Below are 23,473 nucleotides of genomic sequence, written 5' to 3'. Positions count from 1 at the left end.
GACATTGTCTTTATTTGCATCAGGTCAGTTGCTTTCTTGGCACTGGCAGCAGTGGACATTGTGAAAAACTTGAATTCTCATTTGGAATTAAAGTGACAAGTGCTCTGAGACCATTTAATACAGAAGAGAAATAAGTTTGTATGTTGGCTAATGTGGTTATACATCTAGTACTGCTTCATTTGACGCCTTTCTGAGAGACAATCTCCACTCCTTCCAAATTAGCAATGTACTAGCTTGAATTCAAAGAAATAGTATCGACAGCAGTTGAGAGATACACACACCAAATAAATTAACCGGTGGTGGAGCTGATACTCCTTTGTACACAAAAAGTGTCAAAACACTGTTGCAGAGACAACAAAAAAAACATGCCAAATTTAAATGAACACGAAACCTCTCAAGATTGGCTATCTTTTACGGAAGCTTGAAATTTAGTGCGGACTTAATGTGAGTTGCTTATAATAGTTTCCACAACGAAAGTTTGTCTCGAATCCTGGCCGAAAATCTAAAGAGATTCTGGTCATAATGTAAAGTATGCTAGCAGCAAGACACAAGAAATGTCCTCTCTGCGTGATAGCAATGGAAATACTATTGATGACAGTTTTGCTAAAGCAGAGTTACTAAACACAGCTCCTAAGAAGACAACATAAACATTCTGGAATTTGAATCAAGATCAGCTGCCAACATGAGTAACATAGAAGTAGGTATCCTCGGGGTAGTGAAGCAACTTAAATCACTTAATAAAAGCAAGTGTTCTGGCCCAGACTATGTACCAATTAGATTCCTTTCAGAGTATGCTGATGCAATAGCTCCATGCTTATCAATCATGTAAAACTGCTCACTCAACGAAAGATCTGTACCCAAAGATTGGAAAGTTGCGCACAGGTCATCCAATATTCAAGAAAGGCAGTAGGAGTAATCCACGTCGATGTGCAGCAGGATTTTGGAACATATATTGTGTTCGAACATTTATGAATTACCTCAAAGAGAATGGTCTGTTGACACACAGTCAACACAGATCTAGAAATCATTGTTCTTGTGAAGCACAACTAGCTCTTTACTCATACGAAGTGTTGAGTGCTTTTGATTCTGTATTTCTAGACTCCAGAAGGCTTTTGACACTGTACCTCACAGTCGGCTTGCAGTCAAGTTGTATACTTACGGAATATCTCTCTGTTATGTAACTGGATTTGTGATTTCCTGTCAGAAAGGTCACAGTTCGTAGTAACTGACAGAAAGTCATTAAGTAAAACAGAAATGATTTCTGGTGTTCCCCTGAGCAGTGTTATAGGCCCTCTGCTAAACAATTTAGGGGACAATCTCAGCAGCCGTCTTGGTTGTTTGCAGATGATGCTATCATTTATAGTCTAGTAAAGTCATCAGAAGATCAAAACAAATTGCAAAGTGATTTAGAATAGATACCTACGTATGTTACAAAAATTAGCAATTAACTCTAAATAATGAGAAGTGTTAGGTCATCCACATGACTGCTAGAACGAATTTGTTACACTTTGGTTACACGATAAATCAGTCAAATGTAAAGGTCGTAAATTCAGAATTACAATTAAGAACAACTTAAATTGGAATTAACACATAGAAAATGTTGTGGGGAAAGGTGAACCAAAGACTGCATTGTTTTTTACTGCAGAGCTTTATGCTGTTCTCCAGGCTGTCCAATACATCCGTCACCATAAGGGGATACACTATATTATATGCTCGGATCCGCTCGGCTCTCTTCTCAACCTCCAAGCTCTTTATCCCATTCATCCTCTGGTCCACCGGTTTCAGGACTGCCTCCACATGCTTCACTTGGGAGGCATCTCTGTGGCATTCCACTGGCTTCCAGGGCATGTTGGCATCTGTGGAAACAAGGCAGCTGATATAGCAGCAAAGGCTGCAGTAGTCTCTCTCCCTTGGCCCGCTGTTTGCATGGTTCCCTTTGCCGATCTACAGAGTGTTTTATGTCATTGTGTTGCTCATTTATGGTACACACATTGGTCTGCACTTCCCAATAATAAATTACAGGACGTCAAACCTCTTCCCTGTCCTTGGACCTCTTCCTCTCGGTCTTGTAGTCCAGAGGAGGTAATTTTAACTAGACTCCAGATAGGGCACTGTCGTTTTAGCCATCAGCATCCTTTAAGTGGCAGTCCTCCCCTGCTTTGTCCCCACTGCTCTCAACCATGGATGGTGAGACACCTTTTACTTCACTGCCCCTATTTTAATCCGCTACATGCCCATTTACAGCTGTCACCTGACATATCTTCACTTTTAGCAGATGACACCCGCTCAGCCGATCACATCCTTCAGTTTATCAGTGTCAGTGAGATTACATCGGTCATTTGAAGCTCTTTTTCGGGGAAACCACCCCACCTTCAATAGCAATTTTCTAAGATTTCCTTCAGTTTTGTTACCCTCCTCCTTGAGTTTTGCTCCCATTGCTGCTCATTTGAAATTCATCTTTTTACCCTTTGCTAAGCCACAGAATGGACACTTATGACCATAGCAATTTTACACCCTAAAACCATAACAAAAAGGTTGTGTTTTGTTGGCAGAACACTTAGAAGATGCAACCGATTTACTAATGAGACCGCCTGCACTACACTTGTCTGTCCACTGTCAGAATACTGTTGTGCGGTGTGGGATTCTTACCAGATAGGATTAAGAGTACATTGAGAAAGTTCAGAGTAGAGCAACACATTTCGTGTTATCGAGAAATAGGGGCGAGTGTGTCATTGACATGATACAGGACTTGGAGTGGACATCATTAAAACAAAGGCGTTTTTTGTTGTGGCGTAATCTTCTCATGAAATTTCAGTCACCAACTTTCTTCTCTGAATGTGAAAATATTTTGTTGACGCTGATCTACAGAGGAAGAAATGGTCATCATAATAAAATAAGGGAAATCAGAGATCACACAGAAAGATGCAGGTGTTCATTTTTTCCGGACACTGTTAGAGGCCAGAATTATACAGAATTATTTGGCAGAGGGTTCATTGAAGCCACTGCCAGATGCTTAATTGTGTTTTGCAGAGAATCGGTGTAGATGTAGGTATTATATCTGCAAGACAGTTGGTGAAGAGAGAGGGCATATGGTGTAATTTGCTAGATTGTATGGTCATAACTGTCACTAAAATGCTTTGAGAAGGTTGCAAGTTGTTCAAATGAAATGTATACAGCCATGTTTACTTGATCCAGTCTTCTTTACTTGAGGTATTGATGGTTTTCCCAAATCATTACAAGTAAATTTGTGAAGGTTTCTAGTAAATAAGGCATTTTCCTCCTTAAATTCCCGTTGATAATATTGGCAGAATGAAGTAAATTTGGACACACTGTTTATTATTGTCATGGTGTTGTTTAATTTTGGAATTTCATGGTTCCTTTATTAATCTGTTTTTACTTTATTTTATTTATTTATTTTTATATACTTCTACCCAATTAAGTTCAGTGTGTGTTATATTATAATCTGTGACACTGTAATCATCACAGATGTTCGGTTTAATAAAATCAGTAAGCAAAGACATAAAAAATGGGTTGTGACAAGATTTTTTTATATATATATATATATATATATATATAAAATCTTGTCACAACCCATATATATATATATATATATATATATATATATATATATATATATATATATCGGCTATACTCAGAGACATCCAATTGGCATTGAAAAATGCTTTAAGCATTATAATCTCACAAAACTGTGAATTACAGGAGCTGATGAGGTCAATCGATATAGTGTTACTGATAGTCATTTAATTTAAGAAAAAAATGTTTACTATTAAAAACTTCCAATTTTCTTTTTTTTGTCATTTCATGCTTCAGGTACTCTGTCTTTTTTAGTTTCCTCACATTTATGTTACCTTGTTCCACATTTTTGCTTGTGATTGTTAAGTTTCAAATTCTACTTTTATTATAATTTGTATATTACTATCGCTGTACTAGTGCATATATTGATCCGTTGTCTTCGTTGATTCATTACTCTCTCCTTTTTTTTTTTCCATATTTCAATTCTCGTGATGTTTACATATGCTGAATACTGTACAAGGTCAAAATTTCTGCTCACTGTTTCTCTAACACCTGAACATCACACACAAACTTTCCAGTGTTACCAATGTTTCATAGCAAAGTGTCCATTGACTTGTAGTGTTATTGCGGTACACAAATGTAATCCATTATGTGAACTACTGGCAGACTGATGAGTCTTTCCCATCCATTTCTGTTTGAAACTATAGACACTCATTTGGCCCTGCATGTGTTGTATTGCTATGTTCTCACCTTTCATTAGGCACTCTTCTTAGTCTTGTCTACTTATATCCAGAAACAAACTTCCTTGATCGGTCCATCTTCAATCCATTCATCTGGCTATGTATCACGCTAACCTCTTTCATTTTGATCATAGTTGTAATTGCATCCTGCACTGTATGCTGTTCCCTTGATCCATTTATTTTCTTTTACCATATCTCTTAATAATTCTTGCCATAATCCTCTCAACTACCCACTGAGCAACCCTAAGTTTTTAAGATTGTTTTTGCATTAAAAGCCCACCTCAGTGACAAAAGGCAAAACTGGTAAGTCACATTGATGGAGAGCTTTCATTTCAGGTACATCTGATCTTCATTTTAAAAACTCTTTAGTTTAGCAAAAGCACGCCACACCTTTTTATGCCAATTTCGGTTTGTGTAAGTGTAATCATTGTCTTCAGTTGCCTGTAGTACTGAAACTAATCCAGCTGGTTCTATGACTTCGTTGTATATTTGTACTGTTTTCTTTTTGATGTGTGAATTATGCTTTTTTTCTTGTCTGTTTACATCAGCCTCTAATTCTTGTGTTATAACATTTTCTTGGGGATGGAATCTTAAATTTTTGTTGTTGTTGTTTCTCTCTCTCTCTCTCTCTCTCTCTCTCTGTCTCTCTCTGTCTCTCTCGCTTTCCCCCTTCCTCTCTTTACTTTTTTTACTTCATCTCATCTCCCTGTATCCTTGTGTTTCTTGCGCTCTTTCAATAAAAAGTGGTAGTGTTAAGTTTACAGTTTTTATTGGGCTTTGTCTGCAGTTAACACCATTGTTTGCTAGGAAAAGACAGTTAGCCAGGTATGAGAAGTTCACACTTAAAACAGGTGGAAAATGAAGTTTAAGGTTCTAGAGTATTAGATTCAGAATCTAATAGTTTTACCTGTGTGGTGCTGCCCTTGTCATTAGTGTTGTGTAGTATAATCATTCTACAATGCAGAGCTACATTTTGTTCTCACTCACAGCCCCTAGTGATTTTTGTCTTTTAGGATATACATTCTTTTCTTCTTTGAGACTGGGTCTACAGAACAAATGGCAACTGCTGGTAGCATTAAACAATTTAAACATGTGTTATTGTTTTACAGAAGGCGCCTTGCAGTGGGCAGTAAACGTGATTACGCTCCCACAAAATGGAATAAATATTTCAGTGAATATGAAGATGTGCATGTTCGAGAAAACACATTTCGTGTGTATAAGCGAGGTGACAGTGGTCCTGCTTTGGTTTTATTACATGGTGGAGGATTCTCTGCACTTACTTGGGCAGTCTTTTCAGTAAGTAAATTCTCCAATCTACAACTGTTGCACAATTAATTTATATGATAGTGTCAAAGTCTCAATGTTCATAGGCATCGGTGACAAACTTGGTTGCGTGCCGAGTTCTGGCTATTGACCTGAGGGGCCATGGCGACAGTGAAACGACAGATGATGAGGACCTGTCTGCTAAGACAATGGCAAGGTAGGTTCATTAAACAAAAAGTTTTGTAAATTTCTAAATCTTTCTCATGAAGTTAGCTAAAAAGTATTGCTGAATGAGAAAAATCTTTTGTAAAGAGTTTTGACATAGGATGATAGTAAGATTTTTACAGAGTAACAGTAGTGACACTTTTAATTTTGTACCCAGTTCTCACTTTTCTAATTTTCCAAAGAAATGAGTCGTCATAAATATTTGAAGTGCCATTCCAATTTTAACTACTACATCTGCAGACAGTATTAAATTTGAATCTTGAGTAATGTCTTACAGTCACCAGCTATAATTTTCATGAGCGATGATATTGTTTTTTGAGTGTTCTTATTTTATTTTTTAGTGACGTTGGAGATACTATAAGCATGCTGTATGGCACTGATGCTCCCCCAGTAATTTTGATTGGACACAGCATGGGTGGGGCAATTGCAGTTCATGTTGCTGCTGCTGATTTAATACCATCACTTTGTGGACTAGTGGTAATAGATGTTGTTGAAGGGACTGCTATGGATGCTCTTACAAGTATGCAGAGTTTCTTACGTAGCCGCCCCACTGGGTTCAAATCAATAGAACAAGCTGTCGAATACAGGTAAGTGCTCAAAACTTTCAGCTGGCAAAAATATGTATGCTATCTTTAATTAAGGGGCTTAGTAGTAAATAAAGAATATCAGTTAAATACTGTGTACAAGAGACACATCCTTCATTCTCAGTTGTTGCGTATGTGGGTGTCTTATTAGCATCTAATTGATTTTGTTTTGAGTGTTTTTATGTTGCTGAAGAAGCCTAAAATGTAATTAGCAACATATATTCTACTAAAATTCCCATGTTTTACCTTTGAATTTAGCCATTCAAGTAATTTTACGAGGCATCACCGAACATTTTAATGGGAAATAGTTTTGCAAGTTATCAGATTCTTTCTGCCACATGTATAAAATGAGAAACTTAATCCATGGTTAAAATGTTGTAAACAATATTACTCTCTTATGGATCCATTTTGTTTGGTGTCTGCTCACTTCAGGGCACAATTAGTTTATATTGTCCTACTCAGTTTGATAAACAAATGACTTACTTTCTTATGAACGGTTGATTCTATTGACAAGGAACCCCTTGAGTGCTAGGTTGCAGAAGGCCAATGATGTTTTCAGCATATGGTGCCCCCCATGTTGTCTACCATGCAACCACAGTATTGGCTGCAAATGGCAACAGTAGTCGGCACTGGATATATCAAATGGTGAGCATAGCATGAGGCTTTCGAGTATAGTTGAACTGCTTAGTTGACTAGTAACTCACAACAGTGCTACAGTGCTAGTGGTGTTGATACAAAGCGGAGCAATAGCAACGATAATCAAAGCAAACATTGCATTATATGTACAACAGTTGCCGAATTTGACATTTGGTCAGAAAGGAACCCAAGGAATTTCGCAGAGTGAGAAAGAAATGGCAGATAAAATATTAGCATTTCTGCAAGATGAGTCAGTGGAATGTGTGGTGCTGTATACACCCGACAGTGTGGACAATGTACATGAGGAGTACAATGATGATGATGCTTAACAAATGAAAGTGATATTGAAACAGGTGTGGAGCCATGTAGTGCATCATCATTGTTGGACAGGGAGCCACAAATCTCGTCTACAGTGAAACATAGTAAAGGACAATCATCCAAGGAGCTGGTACTAAACATAATTACATATATGGAGGATTATCCATAGCATAGTAAAAATAATAAAAAAATAAAATTGTGAATAGATATTCAATAAATGTGCAGCAATATAACAGTGTAACTCATCAGAAAAACTACAGATATTCAAGAGAGAACAAGGTGCACCTGTTACAAAAACTGGTGTGTGCGAATTTCAAGGATGCTTGATTCAGTTTGAGGGCTTTGCATGGCAGTGACCTACTATGTCATGCTGCATGCAACATAGATTAGTCATTTCAGGGGAAATAGTGGATGTTTGCATAACTTGAAACAATATTACAGAACTGGAAAACGTAAGATAATGAAATTTCAAACAAAGCGTTAACTTGACGATGCACACCAAACTACAGAATTGGCCTGAAAATTTGTAGATAGATAAACAAACTTATCCCATCATTCAGTAAGGAATTTGTGTTTTACTCTGACCAATGGGGATTTGAAGAGCAAACGCATGTGAAAGAAGCTCTGTAAATTATAGGTACCAAGACAGTTGTGTGAAAATCGACTAACATCAATGCCTTAACACATTTGTAGACAATTATGCCAATTGTTAATCTGGATGGTAAATTGGCTGGAAAGTTATTAGGTATTGTGCTACAAGAAGTTGGAGGTGCTCTGCCTCCTACAATTCTTTCACATGTGCGTGATCTTCAGGAGGAATATTTATGTCACAGCAAGCAAGAATCAGAAAATTGGTGTAAGAGAACTAAAACTGTCGTATGATCACTGTTTTTGGCCAGTAGCTGGTCAAAATAAATTGGTTTTGCTTGATTCCTGGTCTGCGTGTAAAAGTAATACTTTTTTAGAGCAAACTATCCCTCCTGAAAAATTTGTGACATTGTAAGTGATACCACCTGGAACCACTGAACAAATTCAGCCTCAGTATGTTTGTTTTCTATCATGCCTCTAAAACACATTATCGCACTATCTGCAGCTCCGCCTTCCAGGATATCCAGTTTCATAATGATTTCAATGACAGACTGTTTCGCATTTGGTTTTATGCCATCACAGTCAATCAGTTCTCATTACCATGTTACACCACTATGAGTGTACATGCATTCTTTAAGAGTGGAAACGTAGCTGAACATCCTGCACGGTTTGTAACTCCCAAGAAGTTCACCTTTGATCTTGAAGGTGCAAATCTTTGTGATCACTGACACACCTTTTTTCATGCGGTTTTTATAGTGTAAGTTAGTGGTCTGTGTTGAACATTTCTTGAATGTTGTTGATTTCCATTTTGTGAAGTGTATTACATACATCCCATTGAAGGTTGATCTCTGCACCTCCTGGACACTCATTTTCTGTCACCCTTCTGATGAACATGGTGATTCGAACTTATGACCTCACACTCAGGGGGTTCCGTCCATGTGTGTGTGTGTGTGTGTGTGTGTGTGTGTGTGTGTGTGTGTGATAATGATTAACATTAGACAGTAATGTGTTTGTTATGTAATGTAATGCCATAATTGATGTGACGTGAAATAGGCTATTTAGGTCATCAGGTTAAATAACATAAACTTTTTTATGAAGGTAATAAATCATATTTTCAGAGTTAATTGTTTCCAGTGCATAATGTTACTCAGTGTCTCACAAAATGTTCTTTCTTCTCCAGCCACACAATCCAAAATTAATAATTCACCAATTTGGAAACATTCATTATTTCAGCTCTAACTGTGATTTTAAATAATATTGTCATGTAGAAGAAGGTGTAATTATATGAATGACTTAACTTAACGAAGGTTTATTCAGCACTTGCACATACAAGAGCGTGGATTGAACTGCCTCCGACCAGAACACATACAGTATATGTACAGTTACAGAACATTCCAGTACACTGATTCCTGACATTTGTGGATACTTCTAGAATGTACTCGAACCAAATATAGAAAATAAAATTGTACAGCCCAGGTGAGTTTTGAACTTGGGACCCTCCCTGCAACAGTTTAGTATCATAACCGGTACACCACAGTGATGGTGCTACTCGGCTTCTTCTGCGACATTGCTCCCTCCTTAAGAGAACAGCGTCTCAGTGTTATGTTCTCATAGTCTGGGACCAAGTCATCAGTCCTGCATACTCAGACTCCCGATAACTGATGTTCACCCAGGTGGTGGTCCTCTTAGAACTTCCTATGCTGCTACGCTCTTCATCACCTTTCCGCTTGTTGCCTGTTGCTGGTGCTGCAAATTTACCCTGGGTTGCAGGATCCTTGTGGGGCTTCATTCGAAGGATGTGGACCGTATCTCTGATCTTTCATCGTTTTGTGTTGGGGTCAAAATCTTCAACATCATAAGTGAAATCAGACAACTGTATTACAACCTTATAAGGTCCAAAGTAGCGCCTGAGGAACTTCTCAGAGACCAACCTTCCATACAGGAGTGAAGATCCAGATGAGGTCACAAGGCTGGTAGACAACGGGGCAGTGGCTCGCGTTATACCTTCGGCAATTGTTTTCTTGAGCCTGCAGCATGTAGAGTTGAGCTAAGTGCCAAGCTTCCTCAACTCTGGTTAACACCTGGCTGATGTAGTCATTGTCCACGTCATCAGGATGTAACGGAAACACAGTGTCCACCGTCGTAGTCGCCTCACGCCAGTGCACCAGAAAAAAATGGTGTAAATCGTGTGATGTCTAATTTGGCAGTGTTGAAGGCAAACATCACGAAAGGTAGCACTTCATCCCAGTTGCTCTGCTCAACATTGATGAACATTGATAGCATGCTGGCCAAAGTCTTATTAATGTGTTCAGTTAGCCCGTTAGTTTTCGGATGGTAGGCAGTCGTCATGTGATGAGTAATGTTGGACTGATGATTTATCTCTGTCACAAGATTCGATTGAAAAACTTTCCCTCGATCCGTAATCAACGACCTTGGGGCACCGTGTTTTAATACAATGTCTTCCATGATGAATTTGGCTACCTCGGATGCTTCGGCTGTTTTTATGGTTTTTGTAATGGCATTGCATGTCAGATAATCAGTGCAAACAATAATCATTGTATTGCCACTAGCAGACGTTGGAAATCGTCCGAGGAGGTCAATCCCAACATTCTGAAAGGCATTTCGGCTGGTGGAATTGGTATGAGTCGGCCACGTGGTTTCTGAGTAACTGCCTTTCTCCTCTGGCACTCTTGACAGTGCGAAATATAGTCGCGGACACTCCTAAATAAACCTGGCCAGAAAAATCTCTTGCGGATTCTATCGTATGTCTGAATAAATCCTAAATGCCTGGCGTCAGGTGTGTCATAGAATTTCTGTAGAACATCTAAGCGCATGTGTTTAAGAATCACTGGTAGCCATCTCTTTCCAAATGGATAAAAGTTTTTCCTGTGAAGTAATCCATTAACTACCTTAAATTGTCCTTTCACATCCTCTGACAGACTTAAGGCGAGCATAATTTGAGATATCTTGGCATCCTCCTCCTGCTCAGCAGAGAGATCTTGGAGTGCAGCGAGACAGTCACGATCTTCATCAGTCTTGATGGTCTTGCACAGGGTTTCTTGAGAGACATTCGGCATCTTCGTGTTTTCTTCCAATTTTTTACACTATGGTAATGTCATATTCTTGAAGACGTAGTGCCCACCTGGCGAGTCGTCCTGTTGGATCCTTAAGACCTGTCATCCAACAAAGTGAATGATGGTCTGTAACAATTGTGAATGGCCTTCCATAGAGATACTGTCGAAATTTGCACATGGCCCAGATCACAGCAAGACATTCTCTTTCTGTAGTTGAGTAGTTTCTCTCAGCTTTTGTAAGTGTCCTAGAAGCATAGGCTATAACCTTCTCTTTTCCATCTGAAATTTGTACCAGATCAGCACCGATCCCATACCTACTGGCATCTGTGTGTAGTTCTGTAGGTGCTCTCTCATCATACAAACCAAGTACGAGGTCGGTCAGTCAGAACATTTTGCAGCACATCGAAAGAATCTTGTTGAGCACCACCCCAGATAAATTTAGCATCGGCTTTTACAACTCTTGGAGTGGCCAGGCTTTGATACAAAAGTCTTTGATAAAACATCGATAATAAGAACATAATCTGAGAAAGCTTCTCACACCTCTAATACTTTTAGGAATAGGAAATTCTGTTATAGATCTCACCTTTTCTGGGTCTGGCCGCACACCTTAGTTTGACACAAGGTGTCCAAGTATTTAGATTTCTTTTGCTCCAAAGAGACACTTTCTTAGATTAAGTTTCAGTCTGGCTTGTTGGAGACACTTAAGAACAGCCCTCAGTCTTTTTATGTATTCATCAAATGTCTCTGCGAACACTATAATGCTATCTAAATAACAAAGACACATCGTACACTTCAGGTGACTTAGAAGATTATCTATCATCCGTTCAAAAGTTGCTGGTGCATTACACAAACCAAACGGCATTCCCTTAAACTCATACAGGCCCTCAGGGGTGATGAATGCAGCTTCCTCACGATCAGCTTCATCTACTTTGGTTTACCAGTATCCCGAGTACATGTCCATGATTGAGAAAAACTTAGCCCCCTTCAAGCAATCTAGTGTATCATCAATTCGTGGAAGATGGTCAACGTTGTTTTTAGTTACCTTACTAAGCTTCCTGTAATCAACACAAAAGCGGCAACTGCCATCCTTCTTCTTAACAAGGAGTGCTGGTGACGACCATGGGTTCTGCGAAGGCTGAATGATGTCATTCTTCATCACTTTCTCTAACTCGTCGTGAATTATTCGATGTTCCGTTGCTGACACATGGTTTGCTCTCTGGCTTATTGGCTGATGGTTTCCAGTGCTAATTCGTTGCTTCACCGTCAATTTGTCTAATTTGTTCTTCACCTGTTTATTGAAGCATTCAGAGAACTCTTGAAGAACGGCAAGTAGCTTCTTCTGTTGTTCCTTAGTTAGATAGTCGAGCTAGAAGATCTTGTCTCGTAGTGGTAGCACTAATTTTGCCCACAGACTTGGCATGGGAGGTTTCTGTGACGCTCAGCTGTTCTTCGATTAACAGCTCAGTGTTTGCTACGCACGTGTGTCTTGGAAGGATCTGCAGTTCTCAGCGACATTTAACTATCCACAATTCAGCGAATCCATTCTTAAACGAGACGACGGAGGCTGGGATGACTAAGTTATTCTTCAGTGGTATGCTTCTCTTACATTCCACGACAAGATCCATGGGTTGCTGCATGGCATGACATGTGACAGTTACCTTTTTAGTGCTGACTGCAGGACCAAGGAAGACTAACATCTGGAGGAGCACACGTAGTCTCCACACACTTGGATGCGCATCTGCCTATCCACAGTATCTCATCTCATCTAGCATAATCTTCGAGCGACCACAATCTATAATTGCCTGACGAGCTTTAAAAAAAGTCCTATCCGAGAATGACGATTAATATGAGGGCTGTGTATGGCCACTTACACCCACACAAATCTTTGTGTACATTTTACATATTTCCCATTAGCCACCTTCAGCAGAGATGTTTTGTTGTCGACGAATACGGTTTTCTGCAAGTGGCGATGCTACTTCTCTGTAATGACTGAATATGGTGCTCCAGAGTCCCCAAGAGCGTGGGCTGATCGGCCATCCATGAGGATATCAACGTAGTTTCCTATCGTTTTTGTAGTGATCGACGGCGGAAGATTTTTCTCTTCGACGGCCTCACCTCCAAGAAAGGTCGCACCCTTTAGTTTTCCAGGTTGCGGTGGCTAAGTGATTGGCTGGAGCTTCTAAACGGCAATGGAGACCTTGATTGGCATGTTTGGGAGCGTCCTCTCCAGCAGCTAGCTTGTGTTGATGGTGACCTACGTCATCCTGCACCCACATCTTTTTGTTCATCTTTGTCGTCCCGGAGTTGGCGTCAGCTAGGATCGGTCTTCTGGCGCAGTCGTCATCAAATATCTGCTGCCTTTCTAGACAATAGCGCACCACATGTCCCAGTCGCCCACAGTGGAAACATACTGGTTGGTTATCCTGGGTCCTCCAGACGTCAGTCTTCATTGGTGCCCAAACAGGTTCCTCATGCGGCATTGTAGGAACATAACTTCGCCTTGGTCTCGACTTTTTCAACGTTTTAAAGGGAAATGAAGGATGAGAGATTGGGTTCAGTGTTTGTTCCACTTCCTCCCTTATGACTTCTTGAAACGTCTGAGTTTTTTGCTCACTGTGCAATCCAAATGCCTTCTGAACTTCCTCTCTCACTATCTGACGAAGAACACTTGTGAAATCAGTTCCTTCCTCCATCACAGACATCGATATAACTTTTGGAAGCTGTTTAATCTTCTTGCGTGTAATTTTTTTTTTATGCATTGTCTCGATATACTGGCACCATTTTATGAAGTCATCTGCTGTTGAAACCACATTCAGGAGTAGGGCTTGATACATGTCCTAAGCAACACCCTTCATGAGATGTGCAACCTTATCTTCCTCCTTCATTCTAGGATCCACTATTTTTCACAGCTCCAAGACATCTTGAATGTAGGATGCTGTAGTTTCTCCTAGATGTTGTGCCCTCCACTTTAATCTATCTTCAGCCTTGCACTGTTGTTGTTGCGTGTTGCCGAAATACTTGCGCATTTCCGCCAGGAATACTTCCCAGCTTGTGAACTTCTCCTCGTTGTTCTCATACCATTGCTTGGCAGTGCCCTCCAAGTAGAAAAATGCATTAGCCAAACACACGGTGTCATCCCATTTGTTAAATTTGGCTATACGCTCATACACCTTCAGCCACTTGCTTGGATCTTGGCCATTGTCACCAGAGAACCCGGAACGATGTCTCATGTGGTGGCACACAGTTGCTGTCATCATAACATCCTCTCCTTCTTCTGTCTCCGATGGATTGCAATCTGTTGAATATGGCACGAACTAGGGTTTCTCGCCACGTAAACCGCGGCTCTGTCGTTGCCTGATGGGAGCCACTGTGTCGTCAATAATGTGCTGTGTAACAGGTTCCAATACCCGGCGCCTTCACCAGAATAATGTCGCTTAGAGGAAGGTGTAAGTAGATGAATGATAAACACTAACTTCACTTAATGAAAGTTTATTCAACACATGCATATACAAGAGTGCGGAGTGAACTGCCTCCGGCCAGAACACATACAGTATATATACAGCTACAGAGCATTCCAGTACAAGAGTCTTGACATTTGGGATACTTATAGAATCTACTCGAACTGAATATATAAATTAAAATTGTACAGTCCAGGTGAGTTTTGAATTCACGACCCTCCATGCAACAGTTTAGTATCATATCCGCTACACCACAGTGACTGTGATACTCAACTTCTTCTGCGGCAATATTTTCAGTAAGAAAATTTTTTATATTGTCATAGCTATGATAATCATTTTCTGGCGCGCACGCGCCCACACACACACACACACACACACACACACACACACACACACACATCCCGTAGCTATGGTTTGTTATTCTCTGTGAATGTTAAGTCTTTGTTTCATATCACGTAGATTGGAAAAAAATACTTACATGCAACAATTGATATGACATAAAGTTATATACTATTTATTTATGTATTTCAGTGTTCGTAGTGGACAAGTCAGAAATTTGGAGTCAGCTAAAGTTTCTATGCCTGGCCAAATAAAGAAGTAAGTATAATATAGGCTTATGAAGGAAAGTAGTGAAGTAATGTTGTCGTAGTAGTGAATGAATGAAACCATTATCTAACCTACAGCAGATTTTAAAACCCAGTAACTTCTATGTAACATTTTAGTAGAATGTTTTGCACCCAAAGTAAGAAATATATGAACGAGTTTTACTTGCCAGAATTGTTTGCATGTGTGAAAGAGTTTGAGAAATAAGACAAGTTCATAAAATTTCAATATTTTGTATTAAATAGTATAGTGAGAAGTAAACTATGGAATGTCAGAGTTTGGACACTTTTCACTTACAGCTTCAGAATTCCAATGCCGAATGTTCTGCTAGTTCACATACTCCGATAAATGCAGCCATGCTTCATCAGATAAAAGGGCATTTCAGGATTATCTTCATCATGGGCAGTTGCAGTACTAATGCCAAGCTACAGTATGTGCATTGGTCAGTCAGTGCACTAGAGTAACTTGGTCAAGTTTGAGTTTGTGCACAGCTCCGTGAGCCGATGCTATTGGTGAATCAGTCTGAAGTGCTACAGTTGGGTCACTGAAAGAAGGTCTGGGGCAGCCAGTGTCTCTTTTGCCAGTGCTTCTACATGGCTGTTTGTTGTTAAACCGTGTAGATTACATGATTACGACCATCACACCAGAAGATTTTAGAGCCATTGCAGTGCCAAACTACTGAAATGTGAAAAAACATTAATAATCTCGAGGATCAAAACACTCTTATCTTCATAATTAAAAAGAAAAGGTTTGGAAATATATTGTGAGGTAAAGAAAAGATTTTAATGTTTCAGTATGTATTTAAATGCATAGCTGCACCTGTTGTCTGCATCTTACGGAAGAGAGTAGACACCACAGTCTCCAGTGTGTGTGCATTCAAGATCAACATCTCCTGTTTCATCATCACTGTCTTTACTGTACTCTTGCTGCTGCTGCTGCTGCTGCTGCTATAATCCCCTAACCTTTTACTAATTCTTCCACTCTGTGTTCCTGTGCAGTTTCTCATTACCATTCCTTTATGGGAGTAATACTGCCCAATGCCTTGTACACATTAAAAATTCAATACCTTTTAAATTCAAATTTTTATTTCTGTCTGCAACATTCAGATTTCTCCTGAGCCCAAACGAATTCCTCTGTGTTGAAATGGCAATGATATGGTGGATGGCACAATACTTTATGACCGTTTTCCTTCCAATTTTGTCAATGTCAGAAATGATATACGATTTATGGTGTTTCCAGATTTCAAGATTTGTCAAGGTGTATATGACCCGGGAGATCTGGGAAAAACACGGTAATTTTTTCATCTGGGAGAAAACTGGGAAAACCTGGGAATTTTTTAGAATTCCAGGAATTTTTCATTGTTTTAGTTTTCAGTTAAATTTTTGTAATTTTGGCTGGTTGAACCGATAATCTAAGAAAGGATATTACTGTATCCTGCTACTGCAGCAATAAAATGTGAACGAGAGAGAAAAATGAAAATAAAACTTCATTTCCAAAGGAAATGTGCCACATACGTCATCAAAACACAGTGCTCATTCAAGTGTCTGCCAACAGCAAAATGTGTCAAAGCTTTTAGGAAGACTATGAAATACTTCATAACAATAAATTGCCTCTGATGAGCGTGACGTCACAACTGTTTACATTAGAGTCATTCGAACAGTTGAGAGCGGGCTCATGCGCATGTGCAGTTAAGTCACATATGAGTAGTACATTCTCCCGCTTCTGGCTACAGAAGTGTGACTGTCAGATGTATAAGCAGTAGCAGTAATCAGCCAAATGCTACCTGAAAAAATTTTACTGGTGCGTCCAATCTGCCAGATTCACACGTGCACAGCAGGCGCGGATCTTGGGGCCAGAGGTGGGGGGGAGGGAGGGGGGGGGGGGGGGAAGAACCGGTTGTGTCTGGGTCGGGTGTTTGGAAATATCGTAGATCTGGGGAAGATGCACAGAGCAGTCTGAATTATAGTGGGTAGTCTCCACGTGACCCGTGTTTACGTTTAGTGATTTTGCTGTTTCCTCTTTGTTCACTGCTCTCCAGTAAAATGAAAACAAAACAGATTTCTGTGGCCTGAAGCTATCAAGTGAATTAAAATACATTCACATAATTATGAAGGCCTAAAATGTTATTAGTTTCAGATCTTATTTTATTTCCATGTTTCTGACAGTCAAGCATTAATTGCTTTGCAGAACAATGAAGTTATTTTTGTCAGTTTGCTAAAGAAGTTTGGCTTTTATTAATCTTTTCTGCTGAGGCAGTCAATTTATTTGAAACGAAGTGTTTCATTCCACGCTGTTGGCTAGTTTCAACTGTTCACTGCATTTCAAGTGCAAGTTTTCATCTTCTAGCACATATGGCATTATGCCATAATAAAGAACCAATCAAGAAATAATACAGTACTGGTACTCCAAGAACATTTACGTCTTTAAAACCAGACTGAAAAGCTTAATATCATGTCAAGGCCTACTTCATCGGGAATCTGGACATACAAATGTGCACTATAAGCCGAATTATGCATTTTAGTATGGTTCATGAAATTCAAATGCTCGTGGAGTATCCACTGATGTCTTGTTTCTTTTAGGACATAATGTAAGATATTTTAATGTACAAACATATGGGCTTCCTACGTAATTGTAGCTGCACAAGTGCAGGGACGACTGTTATCTGCTACACTCTGCCAAGTGCTGAAACGAACCTATTTCTAACAGGTCACGGGAAAATATTGCGAATGGTGGTTTGAAAAGCATTAAGCCTATTTTGCACAACGACTGTGTGCAGATATCCGAAAAGGGAACATTATTCTCTGTTCCCCCACTTCATATTTCAGTTCGTCCACACACCATGAACACACGTAATCTCAAAACTCGTGCAACTAGTGTTGCCAAAGTTTGAATACGACGAAAGTGTTTAGTTTCGCAGAGTTGGGCGACTGTGCGGCACGCATGTGCAGTGGCCGGTAGTGCAGTTGCCTGCAACCTAGTGTTGTGTAAACTAGGCTTTACTTTCAAAGTAAATTTCTTTTTACGCAAGATGAACTATGTGCGAGAATGTACGATGAATTTTTAAAATCAAAGAGCGTTTGTCTCTCATTTAAAAATCAACTCTTTGAGGACAAGCCATTTAGAAGAATTTAGAGTCCAGAAGATCAGACATTTATGTCATTATTAAACATTTTTCTGGCACATTTGTGTGATGTATCTTAAAGTGTAACACGCGCAAAAAAAGTCAACATTATATGGGAAAGCATAGCTTTTCTCCGCAGCTTATTAATCTATAGGTAGTGGAGAGCAGGCGTGGTAATTAAGAAGATAATCACTCATTCTTCAATCACTTTCTATGAATACTTTTATTCTCGCAGTGTATACACAGTGCGTGTAGCGTAGAGTGCGTACTACAGAGAACTGATCTGACAAAGATACAGTTGTTCTCGCTATGGTAGGGTAGTGACATTATTGGGGAGTGAGCCAGAGTTCTACGTCCCCACAAATCGTAGAGACCAATATTATATGTGAATGAGCTGTTATTCTTATAGCAACACTATGTATATTAATTTAAACCATCAACTTTTCCTGTTTGTCTTTTCGCGCTACTTAACAGTGATATTGCTATTGGCTGACTACATCATGTATCCTGTACTCTGAATATCCGCTGTCATCAGCTGGCAAGATCATGTGACATGAGCTGTGACTGGCTGAAAAAAGCGCATCACAATCTTGATTTCAATGGTTCAGAAAGTAACATGTGGTATTAGGTGAAATTCGCATTTATACTTCCGTAAAACGAAAATATGCGGCGTACATGTTGCTGCACGTCAAAGATCTTTCCAAAACATGTTCCCCTACTGAGTTTTGTTTTCTAAAGTGCTAAGAAAGTCTACACCAATGTTTAAAACCATAGCCATTCAAAGGATTGATAACTCTTACAGTTCCGAGATAAAGTATACTGTGATGTAACATGGAAAAAGTGTATTTTCACCCAGGAGAAGATTAAATTTTAACTGGGAAAAATCCACGAAATTTTTTTCCTTGTCTGCATATACACCCTGTTCGTGCTTTTTTTCATTTTACTATCAAATGAATATATGCCGTTCTTGCCTACTTCGTCCACTGTGTCACTTCCTGCTGCTGCATGTAGAAGCTTTATTTAACTGAACAGGTATACGATGCATTATCAAAAATTATTCAGTTGAGTTTTCTTCTGTGTTTGGAAGCAAAGAGTGTGCTAACCATTCTTTAAATTCTGTTGCTGTAATTTCTTCATGGTAGTCCACAGATTTCTTCTATGTAAGCAACAAAACATTTGGAACAAACCCACTGATCGTTCTAGCATCTAGAACAATGAACTGACTGTCTTCTCCATTTGGAACTTGCAGTGTCATGGATCTATGCAGTTGGTTTGAAATGACTAATATTTACCTGCATTTAGTCCAAACAAATGATTTCGTGAGGTTTGCATTTGCATACCTCCCTCAAAAACTGGCGTCTTCAAGCAACAATACCTTCCCATTCAAGCAAAACTCCTCTTCCAGGAATTGCTTTCCATTGAAATCTCATCTTCTTTAGCACCACTGAAAGTCTGGTTTTTCATTAAAAAAAAAACCTCAGGATCTCATAGTGAGAGATTGAACTTCTTCCATGTGAGATATTTTTTCTGCACGTAACAGTCTTACACACTCCTGGAAATGGAAAAAAGAACACATTGACACCGGTGTGTCAGACCCACCATACTTGCTCCGGACACTGCGAGAGGGCTGTACAAGCAATGATCACATGCACGGCACAGCGGACACACCAGGAACCGCGGTGTTGGCCGTCGAATGGCGCTAGCTGTGCAGCATTTGTGCACCGCCGCCGTCAGTGTCAGCCAGTTTGCCGTGGCATACGGAGCTCCATCGCAGTCTTTAACACTGGTAACATGCCGCGACAGCGTGGACGTGAACCGTATGTGCAGTTGACGGACTTTGAGCAAGGGCATATAGTGGGCATGCGGGAGGCCGGGTGGACGTACCGCCGAATTGCGCAACACGTGGGGTGTGAGGTCTCCACAGTACATCGATGTTGTCGCCAGTGGTCGGCGGAAGGTGCACGTGCCCGTCGACCTGGGACCGGACCGCAGCGACGCACGGATGCACGCCAAGACCGTAGGATCCTACGGAGTGCCGTAGGGGACCGCACCGCCACTTCCCAGCAAATTAGGGACACTGTTGCTCCTGGGGTATCAGCGAGGACCATTCGCAACCGTCTCCATGAAGCTGGGCTACGGTCCCGCACACCGTTAGGCCGTCTTCCGCTCACGCCCCAACATCGTGCAGGCCGCCTCCAGTGGTGTCGCGACAGGCGTGAATGGAGGGACGAATGGAGACGTGTCGTCTTCAGCGATGAGAGTCGCTTCTGCCTTGGTGCCAATGATGGTCGTATGCGTGTTTGGCGCCGTGCAGGTGAGCGCCACAATCAGGACTGCATACGACCGAGGCACACAGGGCCAACACCCGGCGTCATGGTGTGGGGAGCGATCTCCTACACTGGCCGTACACCACTGGTGATCGTCGAGGGGACACTGAATAGTGCACGGTACATCCAAACCGTCATCGAGCCCATCGTTCTACCATTCCTACACCGGCAAGGGAACTTGCTGTTCCAACAGGACAATGCACGTCCGCATGTATCCCGTGCCACCCAACGTGCTCTAGAAGGTGTAAGTCAACTACCCTGGCCGGCAAGATCTCCGGATCTGTCCCCCATTGAGCATGTTTGGGACTGGATGAAGCGTCGTCTCACGCGGTCTGCACGTCCAGCACGAACGCTGGTCCAACTGAGGCGCCAGGTGGAAATGGCATGGCAAGCCGTTCCACAGGACTACATCCAGCATCTCTACGGTCGTCTCCATGGGAGAATAGCAGCCTGCATTGCTGCGAAAGGTGGATATACACTGTACTAGTGCCGACATTGTGCATGCTCTGTTGCCTGTGTCTATGTGCCTGTGGTTCTGTCAGTGTGATCATGTGATGTATCTGACCCCAGGAATGTGTCAATAAAGTTTCCCCTTCCTGGGACAATGAATTCACGGTGTTCTTATTTCAATTTCCAGGAGTGTATATGTTTACCGAATTGCGTCTTCTTGAAAATGATCCAGTTCCACACTCTCTGGTTTTTCCTCAAGTCAAAAGAGTAGCAGTTGTTTCCTTTAAATCTTCATCTCACTTCTCTCTTATTTCCTTCATAGAGATAGTTACAATTTTCAGAGCTGCAGCTACTTGTTCGAGAAAGATGTAAGAGGCCCACTGTTATCATTTTCTTCATCAAAATAGCATTGTATATTATATACAAGCCCATAATATTGGCAGAGGTAGCTCCCATATCTACTTTCCTGTAGCTTGAGGAAGAGATCATACTTCCAGATACATTTGAAATTGGCAGTACTACACTTCACACCTCACTGTTAACAAAATCTGTATCAGTAACTCATGATCTGCAACAAATGTGCAGCCTTGAGTTGTGCAAGTGTGGCAGTGTCACACCATCACTGTAGCAACATTTATTAGTTGCAGGGCACAGATTGGCACTGAAGTGTCCCCCCCCCCCCAAACTCTCTCTCTCTCTCTCTCTCTCTCTCTCTCTCTCTCTCTCTCTCTCTCTCTCTCTCTCTCTCTCACACACACACACACACACACACACACACACACACACAATGTGCTCTAAGTGTATGAAGTATCAGGTATGTTATTTCTGCGACCTTACTGTAAATGGTGCAGTGATTTTCTTGTACTTCTTTCCAAGGCCTCTCCTAATTCATCTTACTTATATGCAGCTAAAATAAATACACCACCTGCCACACTGTCCAAGCACTTGACCAGAATGTCATGTGATGACCACAAACAGTCCATATAGGTACTGATTCAACTCGAAGCTGGAGACTGCACTGAATTGTACATGAAATGCCCTGTATTTTTGAAGCTAAATATAGCTTACTGTTAAAGTATTATTATTTATCTCAAGGTTGATGCAACCAAACAGTTCAAACTCGAGGATGTCGTATTCATAGCAATATTAGCTTTCCCTTTTGTGAAGATAAATGCCTCTCTCTTGTGATATCACTATAAGTGTCATCCTCTTCATATTCAGATATCTCAATTCTACCTTCATTTTAATCCTCATATCCTCTGAAGATCAGGAGGACGTTATCAGGAGAAAGAAAACTGGCATTCTACAGGTCAGAGCGTGGAATGTCAGAGCCCTTAATCAGGCAGGTAGGTTAGAAAATTTAAAAAGGGAAATGGATAGGTTGAAGTTAGATGTAGTGGGAATTAGTGAAGTTCGGTGGCAGGAGGAACAAGACTTCTGGTCAGGTGAATACAGGATTATAAATACAAAATCAAATAGGGGTAATGCAGCAGAAGGTTTAATAATGAATAAAAAAATAGGAATGCGGGTAAGCTACTACAAACAGCACAATGAATGCATTATTGTGGCCAAGATAGATATGAAGCCTACGCCTACCACAGTAGTACAAGTTTATATGCCAACTAGCTCCGAAGATGATGAAGAGATTGATGAAATGTATGATGAGATAAAAGAAATTATTCAGGTAGTGAAGGGAGATGAAAATTTAATAGTCATGGGTGACTGGAATTTGATAGTAGGAAAAAGAGAAGGAAATGTAGTAGGTGAATATGGAATGATGGTAAGGAATGAAAGAGGAAGCTGCCTGGTAGAATGTTGCGCAGAGCATAACTTAATCATAGCTAACACTTGGTTCAAGAGTCATGAAAGAAGGTTGTATACATGGAAGAATCCTGGAGATACTCGAAGGTGTCAGATAGATTATATAATGATAAGACAGAGATTTAGGAACCAGGTTTTAAATTGTAAGACATTTCCAGGGGCAGATGTGGACTCTGACCACAATCTATTGTTTGTGAACTATAGGTTAAAACTGAAGAAACTGCAAAAAGGTGGGAATTTAAGGAGATGGGACCTGGATAAACTGACCAAACCAGAGGTTGTACAGAGTTTCAGGGAGAGCATTAGGGGACGATCGACAAGAATGGGGGAAAGAAATATAGTAGAAGAAGAATGGATAGCTTTGAGGGATAAAATAGTGAAGGCAGCAGAGGATCAAGTAGGTAAAAAGACAAGGGCTAATAGAAATCCTTGGGTAACAGAAGAGATATTGAATTTAATTGATGAAAGGAGAAAATATAAAAATGCAGTAAATGAAGCAGGCAAAAAGGAATACAAACGTCTCAAAAATGAGATTGACAGGAAGTGCAAAATGGCTAAGCAGGGATGGCTAGAGGACAAATGTAAGGATGTAGAGGCTTGTCTCACTAGGGGTAAGATAGATACTGCCTACAGGAAAATTAGAGACCTTTGGAGAAAAGAGAACCACTTGCATGAATATCAAGAGCTCAAATGGAAACCCAATTCTAAGCAAAGAAGGGAAAGCAGAAAGG

The 23,473-nt window shown here is 40.4% G+C and overlaps 1 protein-coding gene across 5 annotated transcripts in view; it reads left to right on the top strand.

Moving 5' to 3' along the window:
* The window catches only part of LOC124554974 (protein phosphatase methylesterase 1), an 87,431-nt gene that overhangs the window by 20,895 nt on the left and 43,063 nt on the right, over window positions 1-23,473 (top strand). For all 5 annotated transcript variants that reach the window (XR_006968502.1, XR_006968503.1, XM_047128712.1 and 2 more), the window contains exons 2-5: window positions 5,384-5,570; window positions 5,645-5,754; window positions 6,104-6,349; window positions 14,952-15,017. Coding sequence is in view for 3 of the 5 variants with exons in the window: in XM_047128712.1 (XP_046984668.1) it covers window positions 5,384-5,570; window positions 5,645-5,754; window positions 6,104-6,349; window positions 14,952-15,017 (609 nt within the window). In the remaining 2 variants the exon portion in view is untranslated. The remainder of the gene's footprint in view (window positions 1-5,383; window positions 5,571-5,644; window positions 5,755-6,103; window positions 6,350-14,951; window positions 15,018-23,473) is intronic.

Source organism: Schistocerca americana, chromosome X (assembly GCF_021461395.2).
Source record: "Schistocerca americana isolate TAMUIC-IGC-003095 chromosome X, iqSchAmer2.1, whole genome shotgun sequence".
NCBI classification, from domain to species: domain Eukaryota; kingdom Metazoa; phylum Arthropoda; class Insecta; order Orthoptera; family Acrididae; genus Schistocerca; species Schistocerca americana.
Note: the sequence above shows the minus strand (reverse complement) of the source record. Positions and strands in the feature narration are given on the sequence as shown.